Source organism: Lissotriton vulgaris, chromosome 5 (assembly GCF_964263255.1).
Source record: "Lissotriton vulgaris chromosome 5, aLisVul1.2, whole genome shotgun sequence".
NCBI classification, from domain to species: domain Eukaryota; kingdom Metazoa; phylum Chordata; class Amphibia; order Caudata; family Salamandridae; genus Lissotriton; species Lissotriton vulgaris.
The window spans coordinates 820,892,575-820,907,139 of record NC_141693.1 but is presented as its reverse complement, the minus strand read 5'-3'; the positions used below and the strand labels follow the sequence as shown (position 1 = coordinate 820,907,139).

General features: G+C 41.9%; 1 protein-coding gene across 3 annotated transcripts in view; it reads right to left on the bottom strand.

The window, feature by feature from the left end:
• LOC147711647 (WASH complex subunit 2-like) overlaps positions 1-14,565 on the bottom strand; it is a 735,247-nt gene that overhangs the window by 403,098 nt on the left and 317,584 nt on the right. For all 3 annotated transcript variants that reach the window (XM_086922303.1, XM_086922305.1, XM_086922304.1), the window contains exon 21: positions 7,748-7,927. In XM_086922303.1, coding sequence (XP_086778429.1) covers positions 7,748-7,927 — 180 coding nt within the window. The remainder of the gene's footprint in view (positions 1-7,747; positions 7,928-14,565) is intronic.

The window sequence follows — 14,565 nt, the reverse complement described above, 5'->3', positions numbered from 1 at the left end:
TATTATTTCCGCGACCTCTACTCTTGTTGTTGTTACCTCTGTAACTGCCTCTTGAATTACCTCTGGGTGATGTTGGTGTAAAAGAGGTAGATTGTTGGCTTGTGCCTGTATTGTTTGACCCCCCCTCTATAGGTGGACCTACGAAAGGAACCCCTTTGAGTTGGCTGTTGTAATGCTCCCATTGATTTAGCCGTTTCTGTGTCTTTTTTCATCTTTTCTAAAGTCTCATCTGTACCTGAGCCGAAAAATGTTTTTTGATCAAAAGGTTGGTTCAATAAAGATGTTTGCACTTCTTGTTTGAACCCTGAGACCCTAAGCCATGCATGTCTTCTTAACATGATACTGGTGTTGATGGATCTTGCTGCAGTTTCTGCTGCGTCTAATGCAAACTTAATGGAAGTGTTGGTTATTATCTTCCCTTCCTGTATAAGCTGGTCTGCCATTTTTTTGATGTTCCTTAGGGAGATGTGTGATGAGTTTTTCCAAGTCATCATAATGCGCTCCATCATAGCGTGCAAGTAGCGCTTGTGTATTAGCTATGCGACAGCTGTTTGCTGCTTGGGATGCTACCCTTTTGCCTGATGCATCTATTAGGTTGGACTCCTTATCAGGAGGAGGAGCTTCCCCTGTAGATAATGAATTTGCTCTTTTACGAGCGTTTGAAACTACAAGCGAGTCCAGAGGTACTTGTCCTTTGATAAATATTGGGTCCTTTGGGGCTGCCTTATATTTTTTATCAATTCTTGGGTTTAATTCCCTAGCCCTCACAGGGTCTTTGAATATGTCTGCTGTGTGATTGAGAAGACCCTTTAGCATAGGTAGTGTGCCTGATGTTCTTTGTGCAGCAGGTAGAGTTTCTAAAAGGAAATCCTCTATTTGAGGTTCTGTATGTAAATCTACCTTATGGTATTTAGCTGCCCTATTAATCAACTGCACAAAACCTGTATTATCATCAGGTGGTGAAGGTTTTGAGGGGTATAATTCTGGGTCGTTATCATCGTCTGACCCTGCATCATAATTTTCCCATGGGTCTTCCTCATCTGGGATAGTGTCGTCATCTCCATGAGGTTCTCCCTCCCCTGTATCACTGTCTACATCTGTTTGAGGTGTAGATGGTCTTGGTGTAGAAGGTGGAGGAATAGCTGGCCTAGTGTGAGGAATAGGGGTAGAGGGTGTGTCTCTAGGCTGAGGTGAAAGGGGAGGAGTTGTATTTGTCCCCATTGTTCTCTTTTTAGGAGGAAGAGCTTTGTCATCTAGTTAATTCTTCCTCTTTTTCGGTGATTTTGTCACCACTTTGCCAGTTTGCGGATCGATAAATAAAGTCTTTTGTTTTGGATCTGTCTGCTGCTCCTGTGTCGGTACCGAAGTTTTTGGTTCTGAAAGGTGCCTTTGCTTCTGACCGTCAATGTTCTGTGTTTTCGGCACCGAGAATTTGCTCGATTCCGATTTTTTCGGTGTTGAGTAAGTCTTCGACGTCGAAGCATGTTTCGGTTTCGACATGGAATGTTTCGATGCCGAGCTTTCCTTTGTATGGAGCTCGGTGTCGATGTCGACCGTTTGTCGGATCTGACATGGTGGGAGGCCGAGAGTTTCGGTTTCTGTTTCGGTTTCGTTGTTGGGCCCGAAGGCGGGGTGTCAGAAACTTTCTTCAGTGGTCTGACCGGGCTCGAAGGCGGGGTCGGTACCACACGGGGTCAGTTTTTTGGTAAGGGGACGTCGTCACTCACGGTTTGTTGAACGTCGATTTCTTCGACATCAGACTCGTCCCCTTCCGACCCCGACTCGTCTTCATGTTCCTCTTCTTCTTCAAGGTGCTGGTCCTCGAACGGCTCCGGGATTGCCTCCGACTGCATTCTTGAAACCTCGTGTCTTCGGGCTCGACGGTTTCTAATCGTCAACTTGGAGGAGAATGATGCGCAGGCTTCGCAGTCCCTGGATTCGTGTTCAGGCGATAGGCAGAGATTGCACACCTCGTGTAGGTCCTTGTGTGGGAACTTAGCACCACACGTTGGACATCTCTTAAATGGAGTCCTTTCCATGGACTCCGGGCTGGACTACGTCGAGAAAGGCCTCCCGGTCTCGTTTACGTAGAAGAAAATGTTTATTGGAGTCGAAACGTGTCGGAATGGAAATGAAATCGCGTTCGATAACAATACCGTCGAATTGGAAAGGGAATACGCACCGAAATATCACTTTTTCTCGAAGTCGATCCGGAGCGCTTCGATCCTCATCCGAACCCGATGGCGGAAAAAAACAATCTAAGGATGGAGCCGATGCCCATGCGCACTAGCACCCAAAGGAGGAGTCACCAGTCTCGTGACGACAAAAGACTTCTCCAAGAGAAAAACAAGTGCAATCATCCGAGCCCAACACCAGATGGCGATCTATTCATAATGTAGCATCTGCAGCCCATATGCCTCGAACACATGTTTCTAGGGCTAGCCTGTGTAGCCTAGCTGCTGCAGTGTAAAACCTGAAGTGTGACTTGTGAAAATAACACTTTTTGAGACGCAAAGGCTCACATATATATATATAAGTAAGTCAGCATTATGAAGGTCTTGTATTCCACAAGGCATGGTGCACTGTATTTAATATGCAGAAAATGAATGTTACCAAGACCCTACAGTGACAATGCTCCAAAAGCTATTTTTACTATGGCAGGCCAAGCTGTCCTATACAGAAAACCAGAGTGCAGGTTGAACTGGTAATACTGATATCTCTGAAATGGGACCAGCTAGAGAAAAATAAAACTACCATCTTAAATAGTTATTAAAAACCCAATTCAATGGTGGAGTTGGATTTTGAATAAATATTGAAGATAAATAACTTTTAGAAAGTTCATTTTCCCTGCCTGAGTCTTCAAACGGCTAACTGAGTAACTAAGGTGCTGAGTGAGAGGCAGCATTCTTGGCAGACATATTGGGCGTAGTCACTGCCCCAGCGCTCTAGACTTCCCAGCCTCGTGTATAAAAGCAGAGATTAGATTCTGCTCACGAGATCCACTGCAACTTCACTCCCCTGAGGCGGAAACCGGGGGTAGCATTGAGCATTGAGCATTGAGCTGCAACGCGCTTCTTATTTAGAATTGTTTGCCCGTTTTTAAAACTGCTCGTTTCATTTTTAAAAATATAATTTGCGCCGCTACATGTGCTTGTAAATTCACTAGGAGCACTGCCCTTTGAGAAACGCTGCACTCAGACAGCCAAACACGCTAGAATTGCCCCACACCCAGCCGACTAAGGTGCTGAGTGAGAGGCAGCATTCTTGGCAGACATATTGGGCGTAGTCACTGCCCCAGCGCTCTAGACTTCCCAGCCTCGTGTATAAAAGCATAAGGTGATCCCTCCGCGCAGCGGACGCGATCAGCGGGTGCGCCGGAAGCGCGCCGAAGTCGAGCCAAAGTCCAGCCCGTCTGCGCCCGTCCGCGCTAAGGACGGGCTGGGGGCTGCTGTACCTGCTCAAAATGCCATCTGAACAGGTAACCAGAGATAAACTTCTGTCTCTTAATTACACCTCTAAGCAATGCAACCATTTCATAGAGGTTGCTAAATGGCAAGGACCTATTACATGTATGAAGTGTTAACTCACATTACAACCCTATGTTAAGACTTCCCCTAAAAGTATATATAAAACTATTACAGGTGGACTAATAAATGCACGATCCATGTGCAAAAACGCCCTGCACATATATGACCTACTCGCAGAGAACAATCTGGACTGCCTTATGATCACAGAAACATGGTTAAGAGAATGGTCAAATCCTGATATTACCTGCGCACTACCACCTGGTTATAACATACAAAGACTCGACAGACCGATACATAGAGGAGGGGGAATTGCTATAATACACCGTGAGACACTCACATGCAGCATTTCCGAGTTACAGGATATTAAAGGTGCAGAAAGTTTAGCCTTCAATATACAGGCCCATGACTCCTTCATGTTCTCTGGAGCACTAATCTACCGCCCCCCAGGACCAATGGACAATTTTCTGAATAGCATGGGGGAGGTAATTACTGCTTTGACGCTTAAAGCAGCTAATTTCACCCTATTGGGAGACATAAACATTCACTTTGATAATATGACAGACCCAAATGCACAATGCTTTAAAGATATCATGCAGGTGCTTGGACTTAAGATTCTCACGAAAGATCCCACACATATAGCTGGCCATACCTTAGACTGTGTCTGCTCTAACCTTGAGACTATCAAGGTATCTACCCCTTTGCCTCAGACGTGGACTGACCATAGTTTTATACCATTTCACCTTACAACAAGGGAAGCCAACAGATCTCAACCAAAGGGACCCAGATCTCAGAAACCCACTCCCTGTTGGACAAAAATAATCGAACATCCGGATCTACCCATATGGGTTAAAGAAAACAAACCTTTGACCACTGAGAATGTGTTTTCGGATAATCTCAACTACGAAAAATGGCTGAGAAAAATAGGGGAGAAAATAACCTCGGGAGGATCAACCAAATCAAAACCTAAACAACGGAAAGTCTCTGCCCCCTGGTATACTAAAGACCTCAAAGAGACTCTACGCGCAGTACGCAAGCTAGAACGTACATGGCGTAAACATTACAAAAAAGAGGACCAAGACAAGTATAAAATAGCCAGACGAAAATATCATGCTCAAATCAAACAAAATAAAATAAACTATTTCACTAACAAAATAGATACATCTCAGAATAACCAAAAAGAGATCTTTCATGTGGTAAAGAGCTTCCGAGACCCAGGATTCTTGTCACAGGAAATACCTCCATCACAGAGTTTCTGCAATGAAATCGCAGATTATTTTGAACAAAAAATAGTTCACATCATAAAACACTTTCCTGAAGTGATTGAAAACAACGACAATCTAGCTGTAGAAACCGGCCCAGATAAAATTAGATGGAATTCTTTTACTACAATCGATCTGCATGAGACATCCCATACTATGTCAAAAATTAAATCAGGATCACCATTGGATCCCTGCCCTCCGGCACTAGTCCATGAAATCAAAAATGAGGTCAACCCCATGATGAATTCAATCATAAACGCCTCACTCCAGTCGGGGGAAATCCCCAGCACATGGAAGACGGCGATAGTAAAACCCCTACAAAAAAAACCACTACACGATCCATCCGTCTTAACCAATCTGAGACCCATCTCACAACTCCCGCGCTATGTAAATGTGCCGAAACCCTGGTAAATAAACAACTCTCATCATTTCTGGAAACAAACAATATACTACACCCAAACCAGGCAGGTTTCAGAGCCAATCACTCTACAGAAACAGCACTCCTGTCAACGACAGAAACCATTAGAGCGGCTCTTGACCAGGGGAAGAAGGCAGTCCCGATTCTCCTGGATTTATCTGCAGCATTCGACACGGTGTCCCACACCATATTACTACATCGCCTAGCTGAGGCAGGCATTGGGGGCACCGTGTTGAAATGGTTCACAAATTTTCTGCTCCACAGAAAACAAATAACCAAATTGGGACACTTCTACTCAGAGGAGAAGGAGGTTAGGTCAGGGGTGCCCCAGGGCTCTAGCTTGAGCCCAACCCTGTTCAATCTGTACATGGCACCCCTGATCAACCTAATCGCCACGCATAATGTAACCACGGTTGCATATGCAGACGATACCCAATTGGTCCTGGTCTTAGATGAAGATACAGGAAAGGCTGAACAGATACTGAAAGACTGCCTAACTGCGACTTTTGGATGGATGCACAATAACCATCTAAAGTGCAACTCTGCGAAAACAGAGATCCTGCCCTTCGGGAAAAATAACATCTTTTCCTCTCTCACATGCTGGCCATCAGACGCAGAAGCCCCTCCTAATACCATCAGTGCCACACGCAACTTAGGCATAAAATTTGACGATATGCTGTCCTTTAAACAGCAATCCAAAGAAGTGGGCGGTATCTGTTTCAACATAATCAAGGGCCTCAGAAAATTTTTTGATTACCTCCCACTGGCCGCCCGCCGTACGGTTGCAATCGTTCTCATAACATCGAGAATCAATTACTGCAACAGTTTGTACGCACGAGCAGCTAAATCTACCTTGCCCAAACTGCAAATGATTCACAATGCGGCGGCCCGGCTTGTCTTAAGATGGCCTAGGAGATCATCCGCATCAGCTGCTCTGAATGCGTTGCACTGGCTCCCCATCCAAATACGAATACTATTCAAAGTCCTTCTGATCACATACAGAGGCTTTCATAAATGCGGACCCAAATATCTGTCAACCAAATTTCACAGATACCTCCCAAATAGGGAACTTAGATCAGCTACTGCTAATCTAATGACCATACCCAAGTTTCGACTGACCACCAAGGGTGGCAAATCCCTAGCAGTACTAGGCGCCAAGGCCTGGAATGCCCTTCCAGCTAAACTTAGAGCATCACCATCAGAAAAAATCTATAAAAAACTTCTAAAAACATGGATTTACGGATTATCTGATGCAAAATGTAAAACTCTAATCTAAGGACATCTAAAGCTCAGCTACCATTCCCAAATATTTCATCTTTGCAGTGAAATCAGCAGCGCCAAGATGCTCCATGGAGTGTATGTGCGCTATACAAAAACCAACAAACATCAAACATCAACATCAAACTGACATTAGCCTCTGATAGCTTGTCACCCTATATTTGGCCTGAATGAGGTGTGATTGAGATGTGAATTTTCTCCCAGAATCGGTCTGTCTGTTTGATAGGTAAAACTGAATGGTCAGAGATGGCTCCACTGAGCTCAGAAGAATATTCAGGGTGGGGTCTATGGGCATTCTGTTGGCACAACAGTATCAAATCTTGGTTGACAGATCTGTCTGAAACACATGTACAAGTTTTGTGTTTTTTAAAGGGCTCATACAGGACCAGAACACAATTCTTGTGTATCGCGTGTGTGGTTGCTGAAAAACCCTGCTTTTGTTCCATTAGATTTCGGTCTCCTATTTTGTTGTCGTTCCAGGGCCTGCTTTAAATTGGATTTTAATGTTATATGGAGGAGGATACTGGTGATTAACACATTAACCTCAGAGCACACACCCTCAGCTCTCAGAGGCCAAAGTTCAGTGTGGCTGAGCACTTCATCAATTCTGTCACTGCCCGGGCACCAGAATTTTGGACCTATTTGCAGGCCTAAAATGCCAAAGTCCCTTTCTGCATTGAAACTTGGAGGAAATGTCAATGCTTTGCTTCAAAAAAGTCCTTTTCTGAAAAAGTTTCGATTTGCAGACTTTCAATGGGACCAACCCACTTGGTGTACATGACCCAGACTCTTTAGCTTTCGGCCACGTACCTATATTGGGCGCTTTATTTTTCTTTAAAAATTCATGTGTCTGGTTTCCCTCATTGGATTTTTGTTGTTCTGGTTTTATTTTACTCATACAAATTTTATTTTTATTTTAAACCTGATTTTGGAGTTTTATTGCATTTTATATGACTGTTTCCACTGTGTATACACTGCCTAAATACATTTCACATTGCCTTTGGTTTAACCCTAACTGTTGTGACAAATTACCAGCATAGGTTTATTTTATTTAATTTGCTTGACATTTAGCAGGTGGTGACCTTATCCTCTGAAGTGGATTCCTGTTCGCCCCAAATAATAAGTCACTTTCCTACAGATCCCTGGTACAAGAAGTACATAAAGAATAAGAAAGACAACTCTCTCTCTCTCAAGCCTTAAGATAGAACTTTACAACGTGTACTACAATCTTACGTCATTATATGGCTGTTTTACTTTTCCCTTACCTTTTCTTTTATCGGCTCAACAAACCCATCTGTGTCACCTAACACGTCCACTACTTCATCAGGGTGTTTTTCAGCCCCACTCTTCACTTGTGATGTTTCTTTTTCTGCTAGTTTAACTGGCACATCTTTTTTATCTTCATCGAACAAGGATGATGGCATTTGACTAGGAGTATTTTTCACCTATAACAAGAAAAATAAATATAGCACATTAAAATCCTCGGAAGAACATTCCTGCGAAAACAATTAAAAAATTACATTAAAGCATTTAAAATTCAAAAAAATTACTGCCACTTAGAAAAACAGATAAAATGATGGCCGTGTCAAAGTCAATAACATTTGCATTGTCCATGTTTGGTGGTTACTATTAAGAAAAAAGAATGGACATGCTACAGACTAACCACCTACACACATATGTGTTTGCTTTAAATGGTGGTAGTTCTGCATCCCAGACAAAGACTTCTAAGTCAGGATTTGCAAAACTACAGCTCAGTTATGATAAAAAGGATCATGGCTTCCCTGAAAACTATCTCAGATGGACACGCTATGCTGTGCTTCATGCTGAGTAAAGATTGAAGGTCTCAGTACTATTATAAGAAATTATGGCAATATTGATGACGATACAAAGGTTGTGTCCAGAGAACTGGTTTTAAGTGAAAGTGGACAGACCAATAAAAATCACAGAGAAGTCTACTGTCACAGATTGAAAAAAAGATGCACCTTTGCATGATTATCATACACGTTAGCATTCACAGCAACATTGAGGAAGATACCTATATCAGCCATGAGCAACTTACTTCAGACCGAAGCAGGAATCCCGCTGTGCCTTTACAGCACCGGCAAAAGAAAGAACGCGTCTTTAATACTCATTCATTCAGCATGAAAGAAGTTATAATGACTTGCACATACTGGAGTTGGACTACTAAATTGACCTATTCCAAAATCCAGCGCCCCCCCTAAGGCAAGTCATTATAAACACTTGCATGCTGAACGAATGCGTGCTTAAGACACATTTGTTCTAATAACGGCGCTCTGAAGGAACAGTGTGTTTCCGGCTTCAGGAATACTGTCACACATTCATCAGCCATGTATCAGACAGACAATACTGAACTTGGGTTCAGGAGAGGCAAGGGGACGACAGAGCAGTGTCTTAACCTTGCCCTAATTATGGGCAAGTACATGAAGGCCAGGGGTGTTTCTATTCACCTGGCCTTCATGGACTTATCCAGTGCCTTTGACACGTTATGTAGGGATAAGCTATGGCGGATAATGGAGGCCATGGGGTTTGAGGAACCTTTGCTTACCTTACTCCGTAGATTACACGCTGCTACCATTGTGACCATCAGATATGGCCCGGGGGAGAGAAGACAAAACCCATCCCATCAACTGAAGGTGTACGCCAGGGCTGCATCTTGGCCCCTTTTTTGTTTTTAGTTTATACAAATGGTTTAGAAAGGTTTCTGTTGGAGAACTGCTCAGATTTTCCTAAAGTAAATGGTAAACAGATTCCTTTGTTATCCTATGCTGATGACACTGTATTAATGACTCTAACTGCTAACAGTATGCAAACCGCCCTGATCGCATTCAATAACTTTATGCAGGATTTAGATCTTAGGGTCAACTTTACAAAGTCCTTTGCTATGGTATGTGGCCCCAGAGGGACAAAAACCCGAAGGTTCGCAGTAGATAACCAGATTATTGAAAAAGTTGAAAATTGTAACTATTTGGGAAACATATTTAAAAAAAACTTGAGCTGGGATCCATTAATAACGGCTCGTGTACAAAAGGCCACACTATCCATAGAGGCCCTTTTTCGTTTTTCGAGCAAATTGGGTCAAAAACCAATTGCCGAATTGAAGACCCTGTACAAAGCTAAATGTTTGCCTGTCGCTACCTGTTGGGCGTGGGTGTGGGGGACACATAAATGTACCCAGATACAAGTTATGGAAAACAAGTTTTTAAAGTGTCTCTTATCAATTCCAACTTGTTCTTCAAACATCTTTTGTCATACAGAGATGGGCATAGAATTTGTGAGTGATATTATTCATGTCTCTCCACTACTTCTATGGGGGAGAATCTGGCTATCCGAAGATTTGCAGCTCTCAAAAGAAATTCTGAGGGATTGCATAAAACTAGATTATGCCATGCAGATCCCATGGTTATCATACGTGAAGGAAACTTTCTATAAAATTGGTCAGGGTCATATTTATGAAAATCCAGAATCTATTCAGCAGGATACAAAGATTATAATCAAAAACGCTTATAGTAATACTTTGGGTCTGTTAAAAAACAATGAAGTACCATATCAAATGGAAAATTGCAGCACCAATTTTATTTATCATTTACTGTACATACTCAATGGCGTTTTTATCTGACGAGATTTCGACTAAATATATTGCACTTTCTTTTTGCTTTTCCGAAACAAGGGGGGTGGTGTGAGAGGCTACCCCCTTGTCCATGTGATAACAAAGCCCAACAATGTACTTTACATTTTGTTATTTTTTGCACTTTGTATAAAGATCCAAGAAATCGGTTTATTAAACCTATCTTATTGGATATTCGACCGACCCTGCAACTATAAAGAAGGATATGAGTACCTAAAATCGTTGCCTACCGCTGCTACGTGTAGCGCCATGCTTAGTTTTATCAGATTGGCACTTACCATCTGAAAACGATATTGAAAATGTTGGTTGCTTTAGCGGGAGCACTGTGTAATTACTTGACGAAAATTTCAGGGCAATGTAAGCATGCAAGCATGCAGGGTTGAATTGGTCTACATCTGATATTCAGGATTTAATTAGCACAATGCACTTTATTGTTATATGTTTTTTTTTTCTTATTTCCTCTTTCGATGTATTGCAACTTTCTCTGGGTAATGTGTTGAAAATGTGGTAGAGAAAATTCATTATTTGGAAGTAACCTGAACCTGTAGATCCGATAAACCATTTGTAAAATAGTGTTTTTAAAAAATGTATACTTTTATGATTCTTTTTGATGAATCGAAATAAAGTTTTTATGATGACGACAATACTGACCTGTTAAAGCACACATCCTGTAAGGTTATTGCAAACACAGAACATGTGGGTGAACCTTCACTAAAACTACCTGTTCTAAATAAAGGGAGTTAACACGCCGCCTTCCCTTACTATTCCAGCCTAACCTAAGGGCCCCGTAGTCCCCACCCATCCATCCATCTTGCCAAACGGCAGAGAGATTTCTACTTGGAAAAAAAAGCCTACTTTTAATTTGATTTACAAACAGTGAATAGTTTTACAAACAGTGAGCGGGTTTGAAATGTTATTGTATATGTTGCTGTTTTGACTGAGGAGCAGGAACATCATGAGTTTTTCACATCACATTTGCATTTTCATGACATGTGATTGGCTGATGAAGCTCTTGATCACATTTTTACCACCAAATTGAAATCCGTAAACTCACCTTAACTCACAAGCTTTGTGCCATAGAATAAAATACATACAGACAGACAGGAGAACCAATGCACAAAAAAAAATCTTTAAAATGAATTTAGTTGATGATAAACGTATGAATGCCCAGATATCCGAAGGCATGCTACCTCTATTTGAAGCAGGCTACATTTTCCAAAGCTTGTGAGTTTCAGACTGCTGACACATGTTTAGTCAAGCAAGAAAACTTCTTTGGATTGGTAGAAACTGGAGGAAAACCGTCCCACTGATAAAAGGCAACATTTCTCAACAGTATGAGAAACAACAGCTGCCCTTTGTCTGGGATGTGTTTCACAATTTGAACGACTGAATAACATCCCATACAAGCCATTAACCCGTTGACGGCGGAGCGAATTCTGCCGTGGTATGGGCGATTTAATTAGTGGGCGGTGTTCGGACGCCCCCCGGCCATCCTCCGCACACGCTTACCGTCACGTGGGACGGCCGGGAGCCGTCCACAGCACTGAACGGGTTAAAAGTCAGCAACATCAGGATGTAGGGGTGAACCTTAACAGGAGTTCTGAAGGCATTGTCTATCAATTGTAAGATAGTGGTATCCTTGCTGCAGCATGATCTGAAGCCAGATTGGTAGTTGTGCAGCAGATGGTTAGCATCAATATTTGGGAGGTTGGGTCACTGAGGGACTGTTTCACGGAAAGAAAAGAGGATATCAGAACCCCCATTATACAAAAGAAATGTGAACCTTATTGTAAAAGGTTAAGTCACTCATGATAAGAATAAAATACAATACAATGAATAATACCCATCTGGCCACCTGCCCATGGGGAACAGTTCATATACTTCCTTATGGTGATGAGTGGTTCCTTTTTAAATTCTGTCAGCCTAAATTCTTTAAAATAGTAAAAGTCAAGATTTTAACAGCAGCTACTGAGGTTTGTTACCAAGGTAGAAGAATTTTAAGGATATCCTATTATAGAGTCAGCGCACCTATTTGGAACTCCCGGGGGACCCCACCATGCCTGCAGAATAAATTGGCAGCCCCACTTGAAGCAGGAATAAATAAATGCAGGCAAATACTACAGGGCTATAAAATTGCTCGTCTGGAGTCAATTAAATAGAGCTACAAACCAACATCTTTCCAAATTCAAGTTTTACCAACTTTCCAGCTGGGCCTGTGGTTTAGGTAAAGATGGCAAAGGCAACTAAGAGTGGGAAAATAATATACAGGAGTCTTTATTTCAACATAGAGAACTGTCCAAGTGGTACTGGATGTTGGTAAAGGGCGAGGAGGGTTCTCTAGCACCACCGGAGTAGTCCTGGAAGAGTGACCTGCCGACATCCGACTTAACACATCTATGGCAAGTATCGATGCTCAAGCTATACTGGGTTATCAAAGCTGCTCCTCTTAGACAAAATGATATTTTTACCATTCACAGACTGTATTGGTTCCCAAAAAGACAATCAAAGATGGGAGGTGGAAAAGGCAAACTCTGCCAAAAGTGCTCAGCCACTGCTGCAGATGATGTATATATGTTTTGGCAGTGTTCACAGCCCCAGGTCTTTTGGCAAGCTATCGGTTAGGCAATTGTAGAGATTTTGGGAAAGGAAATTGATGTAAGTTTGGCCTTGATTATCTTCGGGGTCTTGCCCGGTGGGGGGGCTTATGTGAAACTAAAAAGTGATATGCCCTTGTTAATGGCAAGACAAGAAATGTGTTTAAAATGGGTATCCCCTGTACCGCCACACTTTTCGGGATGGGTCAAATCCACTAACAGAGTCAACACCTTGGATCGGTCCGGCTCCTCCAAAAAAAAAGAGCAGCAATATGGGTGGCCTAGGAGGGGTAGGTAACTGAAATGTAACTAAGCTCTCTGGATTCTATTATAAATGGTCCTATAATTAGGAAAGAAGTAAAATGCTGGCAGTGAGGAGATGGTCAAAGAGACATGGTTTTCTTCTTTTGGTTAAGGGAACATCTGGGTATGAAGTAATGATTGAGGACACTTTGTATTAGCTTTTTTGCAGCTAAATGGCAGTATCAACATAATTCCTGAAGATTAAAATAGGTTGATATAAATTATCCTTTCTTGGGGTACAGTGACAAAGGATGGATCCCTTAAAGGGACGTTATGCTCCAATATTCCTATCCCAGTGTCAAAAGGGATGATGATTTTCCATTGTGTAAATCAACTGTGCAACCAAAAATTATTTTCATTCTTGATGAATGCGCTGGGTCCTTCTTGGGTTATACAGTGGGCACAAAAACATATATACAGTTTGAGGCATGAGAAAGTGTTTCATGTTTGGAAAGGCCCTGTCCAGGTTTTTAACTATGGCAGGGAGACACAAGTAAGGACTGCCGAGTTCAACTCCTATGAATGTGCAGCTGTTCTGAGGCCTCTGGGTGGTAAGGTACACTTTAGCATATGAGAAGTACGACGATGAAGAATGCTACACTTAGTGGTCAGGGTCCCACACACTTATGGTCTGTATAGTTCAAGAATGTGTATTGTCTGAGACATAGCTAGAGAGCTTTTATTAAGTGTTATGGCTACTGCATTGTGTGATAGTTTGATATCATATGACATATAATAGAGTTTGTAAGTTGGCATACTTCTCAAAACATATATCTCAAATTTACCCACACCATGAATAATGCCGAAATTTCCTTGCTTGACCGTACTATACAGCCAAAAGAGAGTGGTTTACACACTAAGGTATTTAACAAAACGAATGACATAAAAACACATAAAAAATCTGCAATAACCAAGGGAAAACTTACCATTCAATAATTTCCTAAGAATAAAGTGCAACTGCACCGACTTGTGAGACTTTGAAACAGAGACTGCCACTACCCAAAAAGAAAATCATTGAAACAATCCAGAAAAGACCTTAGGGCAATAATAGGGACTCTACACTTTAAGTACGACTTGGATAGAACCGACCCAACTGATCTGTGTTACCACATATTGCACTGTTTACAATGAGGTAAAAAAAAGAGTAATCAACAGACATTATCGAATACTCAATTGCAATGAGCTATCATTTGAAAACCCCATTTTCTCTTTCAAGCAGAATAGGAATTTAAAAGATATGCTTAAAAGTTCATAGCAGACAAAGTAACTGAACTTCCACAGGAGACAACACATTATGGGGTTTACTTCCAGTACAGGGAGATTTCCCATGTGGACAACGTTTTCTGTGTTGTTTATTTAAACTACAAAAATGCTTGATCTAGGCCTCATACCCTGACTAAACAATCATAAGAAATGCATCTCCACCAATGTGATGTACCACATTGCAAGACAATGTAGCATTAACTACATCTGCATGACATCTAGGAAGAACTGGGTTCACATCTGCCAGCATCACAGTAACATCAGATGTTGACAGACA